This window comes from Malus domestica, chromosome 11 (assembly GCF_042453785.1).
Source record: "Malus domestica chromosome 11, GDT2T_hap1".
Taxonomy (NCBI): domain Eukaryota; kingdom Viridiplantae; phylum Streptophyta; class Magnoliopsida; order Rosales; family Rosaceae; genus Malus; species Malus domestica.
In genome coordinates this window covers 3083900-3106875 of record NC_091671.1, presented here as the reverse complement: position 1 = coordinate 3106875, position 22976 = coordinate 3083900, and the positions used below count along the sequence as shown (strand labels likewise).

Below are 22976 nucleotides of genomic sequence, written 5' to 3'. Positions count from 1 at the left end.
GTTAGATATAAACAAGACATTAATTTTGGTACATGAAATAATTTACCAAACAGTGTGATTACACAATTACAATACACATTGTATTACAGTCGACGGAAGAAACAACGATAAGACACGGCACAACAACAGTAGCGAGACTGGCTTCCTAGAAAACCAGCCCGTCTCCAAAGCAAAACTTGCGGGGATATAGATTTCATTTCTGCTCCGTAAAACAGCGCCAAGAACAGCATCACAAGGTGGAAGTTTATCATTCATCTGAGTATGATGCGAACCATCTTCTTGGCAATCTCATGACACGGTCTATTTTGGGCTCTCGTCAATAAGAATTCCACAGTAGCTTTCGAGTCATTGCGGGAGGGGCTAATCCAGGAATATCTCGAATGTCCTTGTTGTTTGGATGAACCAGCTGAAATTTAAGATATAAAAACAATTGAACCATATATCCACCAGGCAATGTCCAACTACCAATCACAGTCCAACCCATCTGAACTCTTGTTAATAAACGGGAACTAAGTTTCTTGAAATCGCTTAAAATTCTACGTAAGTTAAAAGAAACAGAGGAAACAATTACTCCATAATCAAAGGCAAATTAGTTCATAGACGAACTAGGTAACTAGGAAACTCAAAATTTAAACAAAGATTTAGTCGGAAATTATTTCAGAAGAATACTTGCAACCAAGTAGAGACATTCAAGTACACCTTATCACTTCCGAAGTATTACTTGCTTTCACGTCTAGGATACACTGCTTTCAGAAGCATCGTATGTGCTTCCAAAATTTCAAACAAACAAGGCATGATTCAAGTATTTAGAAAAAGAAACTGCATCGAAGCACTAAAAATGTTGTATGCAACCAATGTTTTAAAAGGCTCGCCTCAGGGCGTGCCTAGGTGCCTTGTGAGGCTGGGCTTGAGGGTTGTCGCCTTTGTTTTGAGGGAGTGGACGGAAGGCGCCGCTGGAGCCGCATAGGCGCACCTCAGGGGATTTTAGTTTTTTTTTTTTTTTTTTACTCCCAAACCCAAATTTTGGGTGGGGTTTTAACTACCTCATACCTCTTCCTTGCACTATCATCTCTCTGCTTTTTTTTCCGATTTTTATTTTTTTATATAATGGATATGTGTGTTGTCTACGTGCATTGTAATATGTGTGCTCATTGTGATTTTCATCCTCTATTATATATATATATATAATATAATATATGTATATATATGTGTGTATATGTATTTATAATATATGTGTATGCTCAGGGTGAATATTGATTAATAATCTTTTTTTTAATGTAATATATGTGTACGCTCCGTGTATATATTTAGTATATATTAAAAAATTTAGGTCCCGTGAGGCTTCGCCTCACACCTAGGCTGGGCTATCCCTCAGACGCCTCGCTCACGCCTCACGCTTTTAATACATTGTATGTAACTGAAGATCAGGGATAGATTTTCAGCATACAAAAGCGAATAACCTGAGTGGGGTCAGCAGCAATAAAGGAGGCTAAAAACCATACTTCTCTAGCATCTATCAGGCTACACTTCGTAAAAAAAATTAAGAACACAATTAAGTAGATGGAATTTAATTTAATACACATTGGTAACAAAACTAGAAGCAAGCGTATTCTTACCTTCACAATAATGATGGCTATGACGCCTACAACAATCAAGAAGAGTAATCCCATAATACACCTATCAGTTGCAACCTAACAGGAAATAAAAACAATCATAATGAGTAATAAAAGTAGCAAATATCATCAACATATGGAAAAAGAAAGTGGATAATTCAGAAAATGACCTGCCTACCAATTTCCTTGACCAGCTTAGAAGCTTTCTTGATTGAGAAATGTATAGAGTCCAGCTCGTTGACAATCCTGCTCATTTGTTCCGTCTAAACACGAAAACAAAAATATTTACTTACCATGCCTCTCCAATTTTCTAATCAGGAATATGAGGAAAGATAATTGAATACTACATACTTGAGCCTTGAGAGCATGTGCTGTCTCTGTTCCAACATTGATGGTTTCATGAACAACCTATTACAAACAGGAACACAAAGAAACGTTAAACATGAATCACTTTTAACAACGCCTGATAGCAGGAACAAAGTTTTTCCCTGAATAATCAAATCAATCTTTTGCAGATGCACCCACCTTCTTTGATCTCTCAATGGCTTGATCTGTCTCATCCATCATTTGGTTTCCATTATCAATAAGTTGTTGATTCGTCATAGCTGCCAAACATATGGACTCCGGTTAGCAAATAACTCATATGGAATATATGTTTATTGTCTTTCAGGTAAGACAACATGGTATGACTTGCTGTATCAAGCAGAGTTTCTGAACGTTCAATAAATGCATCATTCATTTTCAGCATTCCATCTAAACAAAATACTAATGTCAGAGTTATTACCTAAATGCATTTCTCTTAGGAACTTCTCTAAAAGTTAATATGCTTAGTTTTTTTATTTTTTATTTTATGATATCAAGTTTAACTCTAACCCTATACCAAAGGCATATGTGTAATTGGTTACCAAAGGCATACATCTAATTATGCAGTCACTGTTTTCAATGGTGAATTACTGCAATATAATTCATTCCAGGATGGGAATACACTTCCTACTATTTCTCAATGTTATCAGTGAACGTAGACAAGACAAGTACTTTGGTATTCAAATTTATCTACAAATGATTTAATGAGCTCCAACTTAGAGTTATGACAAAGCACATACATAAAGACCACCAAACCATTTATATAATGCAACCAAACAAATAGAGGAAAAAATGTAAAAGGTTGTATGTGGTGTCCTTTTGAGCCTCAGAGAGAGAGAGAGAGAGAGAGAGAGAGAGAAGCTGTATAAGGAAATATTGCAGTTCAATTGGTGCCCCTCAAGTGTCTATTTTTTCCTTTCCACATCAACCATACAGGATGTTATGGCATCCACTATATAGTTGTATGAGTGTCTGTATGTGTGAGTGAGCATATGTGTGCATGTACAAGAGCATTTTTGTGAGAGCTATATATAAAACCATAGATTCTCAGCTGATGGGTAATATGTTGATGGTGAATTGTTAAGCCCATAATTAGTGCAACAGTAAACAGGGCTGGATTTAATGTTACCCGAGGCTAGCAAGACATTCTGTTCCCCCAAGTCTTCGGCCGGTCCATCAAAGAGATCAATTTTCTTGTTGTCAAGGTTTGATGCATATCTGTACCAAAGGCACACCAAATGTTTTTATAAATTCAATAAGAAAAATATATATCTTCAATTTAGAAAACAACTTTGACCCGAATATAAACCAGTACTTTGATCGTCCAATGGGACAATAAAATAGTTATTTTTCAACAAATAATAAAAACAAATTACTTTCCTGTATAGTAAAACTCAGGCTTCTTCTTCTATTAAAAATGGTGAATCAATTAATGTAATTTCTTGCTGATGCTAACTTACTGTTTTTTCAGAGCCACATAAGAATTCAACTCTTTAATCTGCATAAAAGTTAAAACTATTAACACACATGTAACATGGTAAAAACAATTAATAGATACAAGACGACAATTAAAACAAAGGAAATTAGAAAAGGAATAAAAGGTAAACATAGCAGACTCCGGAAATAAAGTAAGGATTGAAAACACACCATCGACTGCTTTTTCTCATTCAGCATTCTACTGGTATTTGGATCATTTATTCTCTCCATATTCTTCACTTCTCTGTCAAATTCTTTGATAAGCCTGAAAACAACACAACATATAACCCTATTAACAGAAAGAACTTGAATTGGATAGGGGCGTAGCGGGCAATTGGCATCGAGACATTGAATAGTGTCAGTTTATGTTAGGAGCTCCTTCTCAAGCCGCATCTCCTACAGATGAATGCCAGAAAATCGATGGCGGGAAACCCCATATGCTGGCCAAAAGAAGTAAACTAAGCACGGTTCCATAAGATTATAGCACTTGTTTCTCAAATGGCATGTCAATACATAAGTCAAAATCGAACCCTTAATATTGAAACAAACAAGTTTAAAATTCTATAACATCAAGATCTAACGGAGCTTAGTGGACTGAAACTCATTTATTTCTTGGTCAACTATCCATCTGCTGATATTTAAGCTAATTCAATTGCATTACCTCCCATCACAATCAAAAACCCAATTTACCATTCAATAACTCTCAGCATAGAAATTCACCAACTTATACAATAACAACAACAACAACAACAACAAAAACAACAACAACAACAACCAAGCCTTATCCCACTACGTGTGGTCGGCTGTATGAATCCTAGGACGCCACTGCGCTCGGTTTTGCACCACATTAACCCACATTAAGCGAGACAAGAAACAAAGAGGATAAAACCGTGAAAACTAAATTACCTCTTACAGTCTCGCATCTTTTCAGTGAGCTCTTCCAGCTGCCTACTCCGCCTATTCGAGTCCTTAATCTTCTCCAGCTTCTGAAACCCATTTCTGCCATAAATCCAAACACGTAAGAGTATTAGAAAGCCTGTAATCTTCAGGAACCATAAAATAATCAGAAATTCGATCAAAAGCCAAACAGATGCTTACGATAATGCGCGAAAAATGTCGGTGATTTGTCCGTCGATCTCCGCCAGCTCTTCGCTGATTGAAGATAACGGATCCATCTCTCTCTAATACAAAATAATCCAATCCAATCCAATCCAATTTCCCAAACACCTTCAAATCATTACAAAACTCAGATCCTCAGAAATTTCCCAATCAAATCCAATCAGCTTTGAACCGCTGGACAAATCAAATCGAATGTTTAAACATAGAATCAAATCCCTTTCAGATGGCTCCAAAAACAATTGAATAAAAAAATTAGAAATGCGGCGGTGGGATCCGGGGCAATGTGGGTTGCTATGGGGATCGAGAAGACAAAACGAACTGGATTCGAGTTCCTATCGATTGGAAATTAGGGTTTTTACCTGGTTGAAATTTGGGTTCTTCGATTTGACTCGGAGCAGACCAGAGAGAGAAAGCTTAGCTGTTTCCGTACATAAACAAAAGACGAACAAGAGCGCGCAAATCGAGGGACCTCCAACTGTATTCCCGGAGCACCAAATGCGCCAAGTTTTTCAAATGATCACGTGCAATGCACGTGCCTTTTCCAACCACTGAATAAAATGGAGGACGGAAAAGCATCCTTTCTGGATTCCTTTCACTAAATCCACTAGTCCGAGTATTTAAAATTTGATTTAACGACTAAAAACAGGGTTCTCTTTAAAATTTATAATAATTTTAACCGTTTGATCAAATTTTAAGAATCCGAATTTGTGGATTTAGTGGAAGGGATCTGAAGAGGATCCCTTTCCATGGAGGACAACCTGTATTCACATGTGGTCGGTTGCAAGGATATTAAGGTGGGAAATAAAAAAAATCTAAGCATATGAACTTATACACTTTTTTCAATTTGTGAAAAATAGAAAGTTGGAGATAGCGGTGGGCGGTGGTACAGAAGGAAGGGCTATAAAATTTTAATTTCCAGTACTTTTCTAATTCTAAAAAAGAATTTTTATGTTTGTAAAAAGAATAATGGATAATGCTTGATTTTCCTTTTAGATAATAAATATATTTTACCACTTTCAAATAATGTGTCTTTCAGTAAAAAAATTATAGTCAGTGAGCGCAAAAGAAAAAAAATGCAATAAAAAAGGGCCGAGGTTCATTTTCCCCCTTATTCCATTTAGTTGTGCATTGTGTGTAGAAGTTTATACTCGAAAAATTATCACATGCAACAATAACACAACACGTCTTATTGGTTGACATTGCATTTTAAAGCTCACAAATATCAGATGTATAACGAATTTATAGTATAGAATGAGAAACATCTCTCAAGTGTTTTTTTTTTATGTTATAGTGAAAATCAAGCACCTTTGTGATCCTCTTCACTCGAATTCGAGACCTCTCACCCTCTTTTCCCACTCAGAATTCCACCTAACTAGTACACAAAAAATGATTAAGAAATGACTAAGGAAAATGATTTTTCACTAAGAAGGCCCATTGGAACAAGGTTCATTAAATAGAAGTAAAAGAAAAAAAGTATGGCCCAACCCGAATAAAAACCCGGGGGCCTAACCCGGCACCGCCGCCAGACAAACTACAAAACGCTACGTTTTCTTTCTCTTCTTCCTAGTTTGTTCGGAAACAGCTAGCTTCTCTCTCTGGTCTGAGGAAGAACGAAAATTCAACCAGGTAAAAACCCTAATTTCCAATCAATCAGGAACTCGATTCGTTTATTTACCCATGTACTCAATCGTTTGTTCGTGCCAATTTTTGTACTTTTATATTTATTGATTTCTAGAAACAAATCCCAATTTTGTTTAGGTTTACGTTTGGATGCTGAGAAAAAAAAAACCTGATAGAAATTCAAAATTTTGTTCGAAGAACTGGGGAAATTTAGCGAGGATTGTTAATCATCTATTTACTTTATATAATCTTTCATGAATTTGTTTGATTGGTTGCTGAGAAAAGCATGAAAACGAAGAGAAATTGAAATTTTGGGTTGCATTAACTCGAATTTGGGTACGGGTTTTATTGGGTGTTTTGCTAGAATCATTCCGCATTCTCGGCTTTGTGTTTGTCGTGCCACCACTAGGAAAAGAGCACCATTGTCGAATTGGTGTCTGTTTTTTATTTATAGGAAATGAACTTGAATTTCAATACTCTCTTCCCCGTTTATGTGTATGTACGTAGTCACTGTATTTTGATGTGCTCGTTGCACTCAGAGGTATGTGATGAGCATTCTGTGAGTATACGATGTCATTGCAGGCTTGTGGATGATTGTTGGATGTTGTGCTTATTGTTTGGTTATCAGGTGTTGTAAAGACAGTTAGAAGACATGACGACGGCTGCTCGACCCACGTGGGCACCTGCGAAAGGTGGTGATGAACAAGGTGGTACTCGGATTTTTGGACCATCACAGAAATACTCGTCCAGGGACATGGCTGCCCATACATCACTAAAGCCCAGGTATATTTTTGTCATTGTTACTGATTCTTCTGTGTTAAACTTTTAGAGTGCATCATGTACAATGCAACTCTGCATGTGTTTATACCTCTTTTTCCCCTCCAAATTTCCGTTGTTCTGTTTATCTTTCTGGTTATGGTAATATGTGAGTGGGTTTTCCTGGGACTCTAATTTTGGACTTTGCCTTTCTTGGTATGCGTATCTACAGAAAGCCGGGGCAAGACACCCAGGATGAATTGCAGAAGAAGAACCTCCGGGAGGAACTGGAAGAGAGCGAAAGAAAGCATTATTCATCAAAGGATAAATCTTATAGTTGTATGATATCTTCCTCAGATTTTTTACAAGCACTTGGGGGCGGGTTGACTAGTTCTTTTTTTATATTTCTCGAGTCTATAGGGGATGTGATGTTATTCCTCATCGTTTCTAATTGATATGTGTATCGTGCAGATGACAGAGATCGCAGGAGGGGAAACCAGCTGTTGTTGGAAGGTGTATATTCTAAATCTTATATTTTACATTTTAAGGTAGCAAGTTGATAAATAAGTAATTGCTCAATTACTAACTAAAAATTTTTTTGCTCATAGGGGGCAGAAGGGACACTGAAATTGTGCCACGTAATATAGATGCTGATGATTCTGACGTGGAAGCTCAAAGTGATGATGAAAGGTCAGTATTCTTTGCTGATATATTCGAATCCAAATGTATAAATAGTTTCAGTCAACTGCTAGCATAGCTTTGATGTTGAATTATCAAAGTTCTATCAAATCTTTTGATGCAAGACATGCTTGGATATATAAAATATAACTCTAATGGTTTTGTGAATTCAAGCAAGAAGAATTGCTTGTAAGGCATTATGTATTGACTAGATGAACAATTATGTGTTCCAGTTTTTTTTTCATGGTTGCGATGGGCTTTATTAGTTTAACTCCAAACTGGAGAACAATGCACAGAATTTCATGGTTTATTACAATCACTCATGACTTGTCTGCTTACAGTTTAGTTTGGACTTTTCTCAGTAAATATTACATCCATTTATGGTAGGGGTTCGTTTGTGTAGTTATGTAACTTCATGGTTGCCAACTTTCCATTTGAAACGATAACAATATCAGCATCTCAAAAATAGATACTTACAGACTAATAACAAGCCTTTAATTTGTTGGTGGTAATTGTTCCTTTGCTTGTATAGTTCAATCCATTTCTTGAGGTGTAATGATATTACTACGTGTTTCCCTAATATATGTGGAACAATTACTTTGATTATAGTGGTGAAGATGACGATGATGAGGAGGATGACATGGAAGCTCTACTGGCTGAGCTTGAACAAATAAAGAAGGAAAAAGCAGAGGAGAAGTTACGGAAGGTGAGCTTTCAATGAAGTGATGTGACGGAATATTTAAGATTATCAATTGCTTTGATATCACTGAATATAACAAAAATTGTACTTTTTGCTTCCACAGGAACGACTAGAGAGGGAGGAAGAGCTTAAAGTCAAGGAAGCAGAGCTTCTCCGAGGAAACCCATTGCTTAATGGTGCAGCGCCCGCATCATTTAGTGTGAAAAGAAGGTCAGTCAAGATTTCACTCCTACCTTGTTCTGTGATCAAGTTAGGATTTTTCAATGGCTCCACCCGGTCACTTTTCTAATAGCTCTCTTCTTTGTGGATCTTTTGGCTCAGATGGGATGACGATGTGGTGTTCAAGAATCAGGCCCGTGGTGAAACCAAGACTCCTAAGCGCTTCATCAATGATACCGTCAGGAGTGACTTTCACCGCAAATTCCTGCAGAAATACATGAAGTAAGACCTTAATTTCAATCGCTCTCTTGAGATGTAACCCTGAAGTATCGAAGACCAAAGAAACTTTTCGTCTTTAACAGTTGTATGTACTGTAATGTTGGAACTTGGAATTGAATGCACGTTAAAGATGTAAGCTGGATCTTTAGATTGAGTGCTACCTGCTTATGAATATCTTGAATTTGGTAATGCGATTGTTTATACTCGCTTCTTTATGTTTGTATATCTCTGTTTACTTAATCGCGTTTATGGAACAGCGTCCCGAAGGACACGTTTATGAGTTTTGAGGTCCCGAAAGTACTGATAAAGCAGTCGCGCTTTTCACGAGGGCTCGAGTTTATGAGTTTTGATTCACCAGGGATGATGAACGGTTTATAAAACGGAGGCAGATTGTCTGCCTTCCTGTTTGAGTGCCCTTCTCATCATCTTTTATTTGTGCGATCATGGTTAAGTCACGTCATCATTTTATATTAATTTTTTTATAGAGATAATAAGACAAAAAACAATAAGAATATAAAATGTTGATGTGGTTTAACCGTGATCGCATAAAATAGAAGGATGAGAAGGGCACCGCATAAAATAGAAGGATGAGAAGGGCACCCAAATAGGAAGGCAGACAATCTGCCTCCTTAAAAAACGGCACCAATCAGTGATTTAAAGAAAGTTCAACAGCAAAAGATATCATCGACCCGACGAATCCGGTATTAGGGTTACTGCACAGAAGGATAAAATCTACAAGTTTTCATTCCATTGCCAGCAATTGATAGGATACATATACAGAAACCAATCTGATAGAGATACAAATGAACTCATAAATATACAGGAAAAAAACAAAAATTAACTCACAACAGCCTGCCTCAGATGGCATAAATTAAGATACAATGAATGTGCTTGCACACTTCAGAGTAAGCTGCCAACAAATAAATAGAAACTGCGGGAAGACGGGCAAACAAACTTTCTACTCGGCTTTATCCTTGGTTTCGTCCAGAACAAATTCCACGTACAAATCCTTAATAGCAATCACAACCGTTGTTATGAGCGGACCCATGATTGCACCCTGCAAACAATACAGTCCAACATTCATCGGGAGCATGATAAGAAGTGAATGGATGCATCGACAGCAGAAAATGGACTAGGTATCGACAACAGAAATGGACTAGGTATCATCGCGTAATGGTCAAGGATGACAAAGTTGAAAAGATTATGTGGTCTGGCTAAATATATGAACCTTCACCTATCTGGTTATCGACATTGCGTGAATCTCCCCAGTGTAATGAAGATTGTTTACCTAAGTAATGAAGATTGTTTCAAAAATTTTGTTCCAGAATGATGAACTTAAGTTTTTGATTTGTCGAAACTGGAAAGAGAATTTCTTCCTCGAATCCAGTTTAAAAAACATGTAGTTTGAAACTAGCTAAACACTTCAATTGGCTTATTTTGTAAAGTAAAGCCAAGGTCATCATCCGTAGTATATTTACCTCGAATGCGGATGGGAACAAAGTCATTCCACCGATGATGCTGAGTCCGGTAAGATATTGACTATGGCCAGGTATGTCCTCCTGAATTTCAGACGCTCCGTAATCCATAAGCACGAGATGAATAACGGACAAGGTGACGGCTATTATATATCTACCTTCCAGCACCAGTTGCAGAGCTGCAGGGATAGTTGCAAACCACGATGGAAAGATTGGTATCACAGAACTGAGGATTGCAAGAATGGTGGACGTGTACAAGAAATGTATTTTGAATAGCGTCAATAAAAGCCATGTGAGACATCCCTGGAAAATTGCAATCTCGGCTGTAGCCAAAAGAACACCAGATATAGCATTATCAAGAACTTCAACGCATCTAACCCTTGCGGACTTTGAAATTGGAAGCATACTCATTGCTTGTTCAGTCACTCCGCCAGATTTGGATGTGATCAGATAATACAATACCCAGAAGAACACCATTAACTGAGACACAAAATTGAAAACCTCAGCAGCTCCAGAAACAATGGAACTACCGATAGAGAACATGAGTTTTGCGCTGCCTCCAAGGACTGATGTACCGCTAGCAAGTATGCGCTGTGATACATCCATACCTCGCATGGCAAACCCTTTTGCCTTCTCGACTAAATCCTCTCTGGTGATTACCAATTCCCTAACAATTGCATCAACCTCTGTGTACATAAGTCCCCATTCCCTCTTACTAATCCGATCCCTCAAACTCACAAGTTTCTCTGTGTACTGAGACGGGCTAGCTAAAGCTGTTGAAGGCCCGGATGAATTAGCAGACTGTCTTGCTACAAAATGCTTAATTCCAGTTGCCAATTCTGTCATATTATACTGCAACGCCAAACTATCTAGCTGGTCCGACACAGTTTCATAAAACTTTGAACTGTACCTATCCACCATTCCAGGCACATCATTCTCCTCCATCCACTGCTTAACGCCAATCTTCTCCGTGTAATTGCTCTCTTCCACATGTAACTTCAACGAAATCACTGCATCTTTGCTCTCGATCCCAATCTTATATGAAAAAAAGGTGACACCAACCAAAAATCCTAAAATCATAGAAAACATCAACCCAATTGCAACGATGGTCTCCAACCTTGTCAATATCCTTCTGGTGAAAAACGCACTAATCGGGCTACGGCGAAAGCTACTGCATCTCAAAGAGGAAACAGTTGACATTGTCGACTCCACGCCTTTGGCACTAAACATAAAGCCTAGTCCAAGAATTGCCAGAGAAGCAACACCACCAATTTTCTCATAAGCAAGTATAAGTATCCAAAACGACACCAACCACCTTAACAACTTAGAGAACTCACTCCGGTGCCTCCTCCTGTAGTCAGATTTCGGCTTTCGGAGAAAAACCCGAAAGCAAACCTCCCTAATTTCGATAAGGGTACCTACGAAAACCCGAAAAATGGCCACCGGAACTGCCAGAACAGTTTCAGTGAGGCCAAGCCTCAAGGGCTCCGACCAAAACCCCACAAGGGTTTGCTGTATTCCTCTCAGAGGAATCGAGCAGAGCACCGCCCATTGAATTGGCCGCAAGTATTCCTCTAACAGCTTGCCGACGGCGTAAAATATGAAAATAGTAAAGGCGAGGCCGGCGTGGGCCATAGTTATGTAGAGGGCTAATCGTACCTGGGGATCGCCGGAGATGGGGGTTTTCTGATCTGGGTCGGCGGATTTTGGCGGTTCCTTGGGCGGCGGCGCCTGGGGTTCGGGCGCCTGGGGCTCTGGGGCTGAGGATTTTCGGATTGAGGCTGATCGGAACATGTCTTGCCAAGCAGGGCTTGCTGAGGGGGGTTCGGAGCTTGGGTCTGAGTAGGCAACTAAAGCCATCTTTTTAGAGGGAGAAAGTCAGAGAGAGAGGGTAAAGTTTGAATCTTTGAAGCTCTAAAATGTTGGGTTTTTTGTTTTGTGTTGGTGGGCTGGATTGGAGTGCAGAAAAACAGAGCTCAGAGAGAATAAGAACTTCAGGTGGGGAATTATTGGGCAGTTGAGTGGATGCGAGAGAGAGAGAGGGGGAAAGAGAGGAGAGAGAGAGAGTTCAGGTGGGGTGTGGGAGGATGAAATGGTGGGGTATTGACCATAAACTGTGTGGAGGAGGAGGGAGAACTGGAGGAGGATGATGTGTGACAGTGTCAGTCTGTATTGTTCTTATAGTTTGTGGAGGGCCTGTCAAACAGGCTGACTAAAAAGAGTAAAGTTGTTGTATAACTCAAATCACCATCCTAGATTTTTTTAATCTAATTGTAGATTAATCCAAGGGTTAGAAATTGATCATGGATTCCAAACTGATATGAGGTTAAGGACAATTTTGTCTAGAGAAGAGAACTTTCATGCGACAAAAATGTCACTGTAACGGTATCTCAAACCAATCACGCACTGTTACGTGAAGAAGTGAAAATACGTAACACTGAAGTTGTGATACCACTACACTAACATTTTTGTGTATAGGGAAGTGTCTCTCACAACATTGCCGATGAGGAGAGAGCTCTAAGCTAGAGACACTATTTTATACAACATATCAGTTTCTCTCCACACATCGATAATTGTTCTAATATTGGAGAGGTGAGAGACATAAGGCTCGAGTGCAAAGTTAAATATTTTTAATATTTGAGTTATAAGTCTCTTATTATTATAACGACAAATTAAATAGGATATCCATGTTTGATAAAATTATTGTACTAATTAGAAGTTGATTTGCTCAAAATATATAAACCATCTTGCAATGGCAGCTCCAAGAAAATGGCCGGCTATCTCATTAAACAACACATCCACAAAATGATGAACACATAAAGACAACATGGAAGTATATGACATTGGTGGCTATCTCACAAATCAATGGAACTAATAGGCAAAATATAACTTGTGGTTATGATGCATGAGAAATTCGATTTTGAGATCTTTTTTAAAGCTGGGATTTCGTTATTTGTTTTAGTTGCGTAAAAAAAAACAGAAAGGTAATTAATTCAATTGATACTCAGAAATTCCATTAATCAAACACCAAAGGTTCATCTTTGAACCTTCGCAATTGGGAAAAAGGTAGATTCTTGGGTTCCATGACGAGAAATATAAAAAGATGGAGATATATCTCTGGAATTTACACTGTTACATATTACTTATGCTAATTCTTCTACGAAGGCAAAAGTAGGCACAAATTCTGTAACCTACTGCCATGGCCAGCAAAATCCAGACTTCATTCATGTCACCATCCAAGTTCACCGTGTCAAATGAAGGTGAGCTCTGCAGCTTCCTACACCCTCCTTTGCTTTCACACTCATATAACTTGTCTCCAGAATACTGCACTTTCAGCAGCAGCCGGAACCCGTAGTACATAAACGATAAGTACTTCAACCATTGGATAAATTTCGGTATATGCTGCAACCATAACAAACATGTAGCGTCGCGTGACATGTTCAATTATACGGATGTACAGTTGTTAAATAAAGAAACATGTATATATGTAGTTATTAGAGCTTCAACCACTGTATAAATTTTTGTCTGATGTTCATGCAAGAGGCTATGTAGTAGGTTACTTGTAGTGCAAGCGAGTTGGCAGAAGTTAAAAGTTTGCCCTCGAAATGCCAAACGTAGAGACCAAATTGACAAATTAAAACCACGGTGAATGTGAGTTCGGGACATAACACAATGACTGCCCGAAAATGCAGTTCATCGGAATTAGGTTAACAAGTTGATTTAGATTACCTGCACATAGTAGCCTCCTGTGAGTAGAAACATCATTAGCACCAGAGAGGCAACCATTCCAGCTCTTCTAATACTCAAAACTAGAGATCCAAACAGTTCTCCTGCCCCCTAAATCGGAAATAATTAAACCAAAATTAAATAACCAACTAGCTCTTGGCCTACTGCTACCTATCTCCGCGATGAAATAACTTAATTTTGTTGGGTATTTTGACTTACTTGGCTTGTGACAGCTACCAATAATATGGCAAGCAATGTGTAGAAGAAGCAAGGAACTGTTCGTATAAAGCCGGCCATGAAATACACGATGGCCATGAAAAATGTTGGATACAACACATGTGCCGTCATGTCACACAGAGTGCTGCAAACATAGTACACACTCAATCTATACATGTCTGCTTTCCTTTCTTTTACCAAGAAGACCTTTTCGAACGGAAACACGTATACTGCCCCGAAAATTGATGAAGACGTCCAGAAAATGCAGATGTAAAACAGTAAGCCAACCTGCACAAATGTTTTACATAATGAGAGGTTTGTATGTTTTTCTAATTTCTTTTGTGACCAGGATCATGGAGAATTTTACCTGATCTCGGAGTTGAGCTTCGGTGTCAGTATTCGATTTCCACCAAAGAAGACCTAATAAGATTGCAACTCCGACAGCTTGAATTAGCCTTAGTTTATCAAAGTAATCCCTGCACCTCTCTCTAAATGTTCTCTTGAACAATATGGTGAACTGTTCCCACCAAGTGATTGTCCAATCTTTCTTCGCCTGAATAGCCACTCGAAGATGTTCTGGTATTTTTGTTGCTCGATGATTCTCTTCCTTTTCTTTCGTCTCCAGCAGTGTTTTGTACTTGAGTTGTAGGTACTATAATGAACATAGAACAAATGCTGAGAGGAAGATACAAAGATTTTAGGTACGTGAAAGTTTGAAGTAGTAGTTACCATACCTTGACAACAGCCTTTTCGGAGTCAAGAGTCCCTTGCTCTTGAGGCACCAAGAGATCTTCAGGAACACTGATGCCATTAACTTGTCCAGTGGCTAAATCAATTAAGAATTCAGCAGGATTCATGGGAATTTCCGGGATGAATCTCAGAGACGAAAAATACTCCAAAGACTCTCGTGCCTTTCCATAGTACACAGGGTAGCCTTCTGATATTAGCAAAAGTTTGTCAAATGTGTGAAACATTCTGCTAGATGGCTGGTGGATTGTTGTGATTATTGTCCTTCCACCCTATAAACCGCCAAACGCGACTTTTAGCAGTTCTTCCAAAATTCAAATATTCACAAGGATCATTATGTCACAATGGAGAAGTAAGTTCCCTATAACGGGGATGCCACTATGACAATATCTTAAGTCAATCACACGCTGTCATGTGGGAAAGTCAAAACCCAAAAGGCAAAACAGTACGTGATTGGCTCCCAGATTAAGGTTATTTTCTTCATCACAATGGCATATGAAAATAAACTTAAACTATGTTACCTTTGCAAGTCCTTGAAGAACCAGAAGAAGTCTATTTGCTGAGGTCGAATCAAGGCCGGAAGTCGGTTCATCAAGCAACAACAATGAAGGATCAACAAGAACTTCATAACCTATGCTAGTTCTTTTCCTTTCTCCTCCTGAAATGCCTTTGATAAATCCTCCACCTACTCTCGTGTGACGACATCTATGATCATATGGGAGAGAAATTTAGAACAAAAGTAAAGTTCGGAGGTTCACCAAAATTTCAGGCAGATATAATCTACCTTTCAAGACCAAGCTCCTTCACAATCATCTCCACCCTCGCATATTTTTCTTGTCGGGTCATGGTGCTTGGAAGCCGTAAAAATGCAGCGAAAACTAAGGTTTCTTCGACTGTCAATTGTGGGAACAGCACATCATCTTGTGTCACAAATCCAATCCTGTTGAGTTTACCCAAAAAAAAAAAAAAAACCAAATCAAGATCACAACATTAGTACATCATCTACATGTTTCGAACGAAACATTTTATGCCGTGAGCAAATAGAGGAGCTTCATAGAATTGGCTAACCTCCTTTTCAGAGCTGGACTATATCGGATATCGTTGTAAGTTACTTTTCCTTTGACATTGTCTAGTAATCTTCCTCCTATCACTTTCAACAAAGTAGTTTTCCCACTGCCAGAAGGACCCATCAGAGCAAGAATTTCCCCTGGCCCTATGCTTCCTGTTATCCCCTTCAATATCTCCTTGTAGTTATGTTCCATGTTAAGCTGCGACGCTACTTTCGACACCATTGCCTTCACCGTATTGCTTGAAGCTTTGCTGTTTCTCACCTTAAACTCCACATCTTCAAACTGCATTGCAACAACAGGCACATGAAAGATCATAAGCAACAGAAAAACATGTACCAAAGTTTTAACCGGACTAAAACGCGGTGCTAATTAATATTCACACTCCAAAATAGTCATTATGTAGCCCTTCCTCTCTTCTGCTTTTTATTAGCGAGAAGTGTAGTATGACTATTTTGGAGTACTGATAACAACTCCCGTCTGATCTTAAAAAATCGATAGAGCAAATTACATGGACTTTGCTACCTTAAGAAAAATGGGAAGAGGGCCATCTCTTTTGGCATTAGAAGTCTCGTCTTCTACAATATCGATCTCCGTGTACCTATTTCTGAGGTAAGCTTGGGACATGAACTCTAGGTTGTGACCAAAGCCACTGCTCCCTGCAATCTGCATGGACCCCAATGTTGGGGGTGACATTGGAATGTCTTCAATCTCTTCTTCTCCCCTAATTTCCATGTTTTCGAACCACCACGCCGCCCGGACCAAGCTGAGCTAGGTAGAAGATCAAACTGTGTTTTTATGGAAGGTGAATCAACTGTAACAAACCAAAAGCTTGCCTATATAGTTTCGAGGCAGGGTGTTGTTTGGTGAACCACATGCTTTCAGTGCTTAGTTTTTGGACATGAAAAGCTTGCTTTATTTCTTACTCTTATTGCAACCAATATGAAATTTTGCTTTGGTAAACATACCAAGAACATGACTAGGAATTAGCTCTTTGTGGCACACCCTCTTTTGGCAGGGGATTTTATTGCATGATTTATTACATGACGAGAGAGATTAAAAGAAAGATATACAACCGTGTTATAAATAAGTAAAAGTTAGAGAGATAATTTTTGCTAGGAACAGGAGTGAAGCGAGTGCAATGTATCACACTGTTTATTTTTGTAATTATAACACAAAATGATTGTAGGTACAGAGAGAGGAAGGAAGAAATATTAATACTATTGCTTTCACTTCTTTTCTTTTCTTTGGGTTGTGATCATACACGGAATGCTCCTTATAAGAAGTCATATCCGTGAAGAATCATAAAAGTGAAGTGAGTGTCTTTTTGTAAAACATCATACAACAACAACAATACTACTATTTTTAAGTTTTCCTCACTTTTCATCTTTGACTAAAACATGTGGGTGTTCACTCCCATAACTTTTACAACAAACCAGTTGTATTTTAGATTTTACCATCGTATAGGAGAAAGTCATTTCCTTCTCAGGAATCTAACGTTCTAGTCTTTTGTATTGCTTAATTTCTCCCATTTGAACTATGATTTTCTGTTTTCTTCCTTCTATAATCATACCCTAAACCAAATAGATATGCACGTCCCTTAAAATTTTCTTTTAAAAAAAAAGACCAACTAGTGGTTTCGTCATGACAGTCTATTTTTTTTTTGGATGACAATCTCCTTCTAGTCACCATTGTGACTTAGTCTTGGCCCCCGAACGGGTGAACAAACATTCAGAAAAGACTCACAAGATTATGTTAACTTATTTAATTTACAAAGTGTGAATCATACGATTATTGACAAGAAAAGCTAAAATGCTTTTATCCTGACCTCTAAAAGGGTGAACTACCGTAACTTTGCATCCTTTTTTTTTTTAAAAAAAAAAAAACGTTTTAGATTCGACTTTTATTGATGGAGCGTTTGTATCATGTGACCTAGTTCAAATTCGTAAATTTATTTTTTAATTAAGAAAATACGATGTTGCTTAAGAAACAACGCCGAATCAAACTTTTCGGGCCAAATGAACAGAAAACCATAAAGAACATGTACAAAGAAGTCAAACAACCACTTAACACTGAAAACCCAAAATCCCAGAAAATCTCATCAGATTTTCCCTCGAAAATATCGGTAATGGAAGATTCGCGGGAAATACTGCTGAAGTCGTTGGAGAATTCCGGCGTCTGCGTCCCGGACGACGTGTCGTCTGTCAAGGACCTGACTCCGGCGACCTTGGTGTCGATCTGCGCCCAGTCTCTCAACCTCATCGGCAGGACCACGCCGTTTCCCACCTCCCTCCCCGACTCCTCCGTCGGCGACCAGTTCAAGCTCTGTACGGACATCGCTTCTGGGATCAAGAGCCTCGGTTACCTCGCCGACCTCAGCTTCCATCAGGTAAGAATCGCATCGTTTGCTTGCCAAGTTCCGATTTTTGGGTTCCTTGTTTGGTGTTTGTTTCCCGAGAAAATGCGATCAAGTGGAAGAAAAACTAACAGAACTGAATTGGATTGAATTGAATTGTGTTTATGAACTAGAAGCACATACTGACGTCATAATGTTTGTGTTATGGTACGTAGATGCAAAATTAACCATGAAATTTAGCCATGCTTTTCTTAAAAACTATACAAATTAAGTGACGCTGAAATATATATGTAAATTCGGGACCGGCATTCGGGATGTGGAGTCATGTTAACTGCCAGTATGTGCAATTGAGTGATTGTAATTGCTTCTTGTTTGAGTCAAAATTTGTGTGTGTTTTGTTTTGCTTCGGATTGTAGTTCTTGTCATTCTTATGTGTGTTGCTTACGGCAGTTCTTGTTTCGTTGCTTGTTTCCTGAGAAAATGAGAGAACGTTAAATCTAAAGTAACAGAAATAAAGAAAAGGAAACACCGTTCAGTCTACCGATAATAAATCAAATTTCTTTGGCCAGCATAATTGAATTGAATTGAATTGCTAGAAGTATATAAGTTTATGTAATCATGTCTGCTAATGAAAATTAAGTAACATTGAGCTATATACGTAAACCAGGGACTGGCGTTTGGGACACGGAGTCACTTAGAATCATAATTTGCTCATAAAGCATCCAGACTGTCGTTTATGACCATTGTGATTGAGTGAAATCATGTTTAACTTTGCGGTCTTGATTAAATTCTGGTTTTGGATTACTTGTACAGTGACTGACTAACTGCCAGTATATGAATTTGAATCTATATGAAATATATGAGATTGTCTTATTTGTTTTAAGTTTTGTCTTTGTGTGCGCGTTTTTTTTCTTCTGATTGTAGTTCATGTCATTCTTATTATTCTGAAATTATGCTTAGAAACAGACTATATGTGTTGCTTACGGCAGTTCTTGTATCCGTCTGAAGAGGACTCGTACAAGTTAATAAGATTCTTGGTGGAGAGGCTTTCAGATTCGTCTGAAGTTGGCCAAAAAGCTGGTCCCAAGGGTGTCAATGAAGAAAGGGAAGTGAAAGAAGATGGCTTTCAAAGCAGTTTGGAGGACCACAAAACTGGTGATGAGGGACCAGACCTTAGTCATGACAAATCTCAAGCCAAATTGGACAAACTCACATTAAGGGGTGAAGTGCCTGAAATCAGCGTCAATGGTGTGTGCAGCTCTAGCACGGGAGGATTCAACAAGGACAGACGAACTAATGTATTTAGCGGGAATCATTCGACTGAAAAAGTGCAAAACCAGGAGCAACTGCTCATGGAGGAGGTTAATGCAAAAACTTCAGAACTAAAACACCTTGAAGAAGAGTTGAAGTTGTTAAAAGAAGCAGCAGATATGGCGTTTGACGTCCATCATCCTGTTGAATTTCACCTTGAGAAACTTAATGAGCAAGTAGATGTTCGTAAGCATCACGTTGGGGAATTGACGTCACAGTGGTAAGATGTAAATCTTTATTTAATTGTTCATGACGACTAACTTGTATATCGGGACTAAAATATACCTCTGTAAAAACTAAACTTTAACAGCTCATGTCTTCACCCGCTGGATACAAATATTGGAAATGGTACTACCTTTGCCAGCATATATGTATGTATTGTTTCATCTGTTACCAATGATTTTTCACAGGGAAGCAGTCAGAAAGCCTTTGGAAGAGAAAAAGAAAAGTCTTCAGGAGTTTGTATATGCAAACAACCCATATGCTCAGGAAAAGCTCCAAAAGCTGAAAGATTATGAACTGGAAAAAGAATCCATCTTATCTGAAATTCAAAAAAGGTACGTTTCTCGAAATTAAATAAATGCATTTTCTTGGTCACATTGTCTATGCTCCTGCTGTCTTCGGAACTTCTGTGATTCATGATAAAGTTTGGGAATCTTTACTTTTTTAAGAAGTAACATATTTCGTTATTAAAGGTAGAAGATGGAGGGGATATTTATAACTTTCTCGTATAAACTGTGATAAAATACTGCCATTGTCTGTTTAATTAACTTACTAATCAGTTTCACAACTTCGGTTGCTTGCTTATTGTTGATGTCTTTATCTTTCGGTAGGGAGGAGGAACTTTCTAAACTGTCTACGGGTCTAGAGAAGCAGCCTAAACTGTCATCAAGAAGGTCCTACATTGAAAGGGTAAAGGAGATCACGAAGAACAGTCGGAAGCAAGAAGCTGACATAGAACAGATCTTAAAAGACACCAGGGAGCTTCAGTTAGAGAGTAATTCTATTCAAGAACGTCTTCATCGGACGTATGCTGTTGTAGATGAAATGGTGTTCAGGTACGAAATTCATTTACCCATAAACTGTCTGCCTTAAAAGTACACAGTTATGACATTGACAAGTCCATCCCGGTACTTATTTGCAGAGAAGCGAAGAAAGATGCAGTTGGGAGGCAGGCTTATAGGATTCTCACTAGCATCCACGAGAGCTTCGAACAAATTCGTGAGAAAATCCTGGCAACCGATAGGACCAGACGAGAAGTGGGTGAGCTTGAGAAGAAGCTAGCAGCCATGGCTTCGCGAAGCTTAAATGTAGACAAACTACAAGCCGATCTCGATGCCATTAGGAGGGAAAATGAGCACCTAGAGAAATGTCTCAGAGGATAAATAAGTGCACTCTTTGTAACTGTAATCCATTCTTTCAGTTTTGAATTTATACACAGTAATTACTTGATTGTATTCGTTTATTAAGAGGAAGCATTGAAATATTTGTACTAATTCTTCCAGCACAGTGACCTTACTAAGGGTTAGTTTGGGGCTGCTGTGTTGTAAAAAAAAAAAAAAAAAAGCGCTGTTTTAAGAAGAAGAGGTAGAATTGTTTCTGCTTTCTGTTGTTTTGGACCCATGATTTTGACAAAAAAACATTTTTTTTTCATTTACCAAACATAATTTTAACCCTAGCTTTATTTATTTATTTTTTAACAAATAATATTATCTACACGAGGAGAGGGTAGGTTAAGTCTTACAATGGATTAGCAAAAATGTGGTTCGCTTTTGGCAAGAATTGAACTTAGGATCTTTCACTTACATGTGAAGAGGAATATCACTAAGCCGTAGTATTAAGTGGCGGCCCCAACTATTCTAAAAAGCTACTTTTAAAATAATTTCAGTAATGTCAAACCAGCTCTAACTACAAGACATTGGGTCGTATATTAGCCATGGTTTGGCACCAGTTTAACAAGATTTGCTTGTAGGCTAATGACGAGATATTGTCCAACAAAGACTTATATTTTTCTTCTCATAATCAAGTTTCGGCCCACTTAAGCTCAAGCCTAAATATTTAGTTGGAAAGCATATTATAAATCTATCTATTACACAAATCTCGAACTCATTTAAATTTTTAGTTTCGGTTAAAAGTTTGTAATTAGTTTTACGTATTTATTTTCCAAAATTTTGAATCTGCCCCAAAGCTGACCCTAAGTGTGAACCTAACAAGTCCATGTCAAACATGACCCAGACCAATCTGAATTGGGAATAAAAAAATAGAAAAAATTAGGCGACAAACAATCATGCACTCAATTTTCACCAAGCACAATAGGTTTTGCGAAAGAATTAGGATCCTCTCCTCTCCACATTCTCTCCCTTTCCTCCCCTCCTCTTCTTTCTCACATTCATCTTTTTCCTTCTCTCTCTGTAAAGAAGTCAACACCAGATGTTAACGTAACTTAATCGTGACCGTTCAAATAAAAAGAGATTAAAAAAAAAAAAGGAAGAAAATTTAAAGGGAAAAAAAATCACACTCCTTCGCAAATGGGAGGGCAGAGAGCCCACAAGTAAGGTGGAGCGTCAAACTTGAAGATGGTGCTGCATTTGTTTGCTAACTAATGCTTTGGTGGTTGGGAAAGCAGAAGAAGTAGGGACAGTTGAAAGTATAACTTGTTTCGTTGGAACTTCAACGTTAAGGATGCCACCATCTCACTTTTCCGTCTTTGGATCCATGTTGGCTCCAAATCATACAAGTGGTACGAATTGTGACGTTGTATAAATAACTCCCACAGCCTCTGTGAAATACCCCACAGGTAGTCGGATTAAAGATTCCATTTGGGATTGTTGTTGTAGGAAGCACTTCAGAAAACATTTATGTAATTCAAAAGAATTTTTAAGTTGTTCCGTCAAAAATATTTAGAAGCGCTTTTAGTTGTCATAAAACACTTTTAGCTCTTTTGAGAAAAAACTTCAAGCAACCTCTAAGCTTGTTTTAGCATTAATCATTTGACAATCGTTGATTGACACGAATCTCACCCTATCTACAATAATTAACAGGTCACAATTACTTACACATGCGTGAATAACTGCATTCACCAAACGTCGTGATTTCCGAATTTGATATAGATTAATTTCTCTTCTAATGCGAAAGTTTGTCACTTGCATAAATTTTAGGTTAAGATGTCATGCTATCATATCCAGCTAACGTGAAAGATTCCCATCTATCCGAAAGATTGATGTTTGGCTTAAAACATACCCTTTTGCTTGTATAATATAACGTAGCTGCAAATTAATTCTACCTAAACTCGCTTCTTTTATCAGTCAGATGATC

At 38.2% G+C, this 22976-nt stretch overlaps 5 protein-coding genes across 7 annotated transcripts; 2 read left to right on the top strand and 3 right to left on the bottom strand.

Annotated features, from left to right (window-relative positions):
* Nucleotide 1: 1 nt before the first annotated feature.
* LOC103447201 (novel plant SNARE 11) lies at nucleotides 2-5096 on the bottom strand. 3 transcript variants are annotated; one of them, XM_008386382.4, is made up of 11 exons: nucleotides 4931-5096; nucleotides 4551-4679; nucleotides 4359-4451; nucleotides 3624-3717; nucleotides 3437-3474; nucleotides 3106-3194; nucleotides 2139-2218; nucleotides 1965-2021; nucleotides 1784-1876; nucleotides 1617-1691; nucleotides 2-406 (listed from the first exon to the last, which is right to left on the bottom strand). In XM_008386382.4, the coding sequence occupies exons 2-11, from the start codon at nucleotides 4625-4627 to the stop codon at nucleotides 317-319; spliced, it is 786 nt and encodes a 261-aa protein (XP_008384604.2). In that variant the 5' UTR covers nucleotides 4628-4679; nucleotides 4931-5096; the 3' UTR covers nucleotides 2-316. The 3 variants fall into 3 exon arrangements, with proteins under 3 accessions (XP_008384604.2, XP_008384603.2, XP_070663580.1); XM_008386381.4 differs by having other exon boundaries at nucleotides 4551-4745; nucleotides 4931-5094; XM_070807479.1 differs by lacking the exon at nucleotides 4931-5096 and having other exon boundaries at nucleotides 4551-4777.
* A 953-nt stretch (nucleotides 5097-6049) lies between these two features.
* Nucleotides 6050-8952, top strand: LOC103412740 (uncharacterized). Its single transcript, XM_008351277.4, has 8 exons — nucleotides 6050-6197; nucleotides 6820-6974; nucleotides 7180-7286; nucleotides 7419-7460; nucleotides 7556-7637; nucleotides 8235-8331; nucleotides 8429-8535; nucleotides 8647-8952. The coding sequence occupies exons 2-8, from the start codon at nucleotides 6844-6846 to the stop codon at nucleotides 8768-8770; spliced, it is 690 nt and encodes a 229-aa protein (XP_008349499.1). The 5' UTR covers nucleotides 6050-6197; nucleotides 6820-6843; the 3' UTR covers nucleotides 8771-8952.
* Nucleotides 8953-9489: 537 nt separating this feature from the next.
* On the bottom strand, nucleotides 9490-12445 carry LOC103412739 (uncharacterized). Its single transcript, XM_029087974.2, has 2 exons — nucleotides 10242-12445; nucleotides 9490-9820 (listed from the first exon to the last, which is right to left on the bottom strand). Exons 1-2 carry the CDS (start codon nucleotides 12096-12098, stop codon nucleotides 9722-9724), a joined length of 1956 nt encoding a protein of 651 aa, XP_028943807.1. The 5' UTR covers nucleotides 12099-12445; the 3' UTR covers nucleotides 9490-9721.
* Nucleotides 12446-13223: 778 nt separating this feature from the next.
* On the bottom strand, nucleotides 13224-16837 carry LOC103412738 (ABC transporter G family member 26). Its single transcript, XM_008351275.3, has 9 exons — nucleotides 16520-16837; nucleotides 15996-16279; nucleotides 15712-15867; nucleotides 15449-15632; nucleotides 14915-15199; nucleotides 14548-14832; nucleotides 14184-14468; nucleotides 13968-14075; nucleotides 13224-13640 (listed from the first exon to the last, which is right to left on the bottom strand). Exons 1-9 carry the CDS (start codon nucleotides 16727-16729, stop codon nucleotides 13371-13373), a joined length of 2067 nt encoding a protein of 688 aa, XP_008349497.2. The 5' UTR covers nucleotides 16730-16837; the 3' UTR covers nucleotides 13224-13370.
* A 1125-nt stretch (nucleotides 16838-17962) lies between these two features.
* LOC103412736 (uncharacterized) lies at nucleotides 17963-21157 on the top strand. The gene is made up of 5 exons (XM_008351274.4): nucleotides 17963-18383; nucleotides 19340-19881; nucleotides 20072-20218; nucleotides 20495-20719; nucleotides 20806-21157. Exons 1-5 carry the CDS (start codon nucleotides 17970-17972, stop codon nucleotides 21044-21046), a joined length of 1569 nt encoding a protein of 522 aa, XP_008349496.3. The 5' UTR covers nucleotides 17963-17969; the 3' UTR covers nucleotides 21047-21157.
* The last annotated feature ends 1819 nt before the right edge of the window (nucleotides 21158-22976 follow it).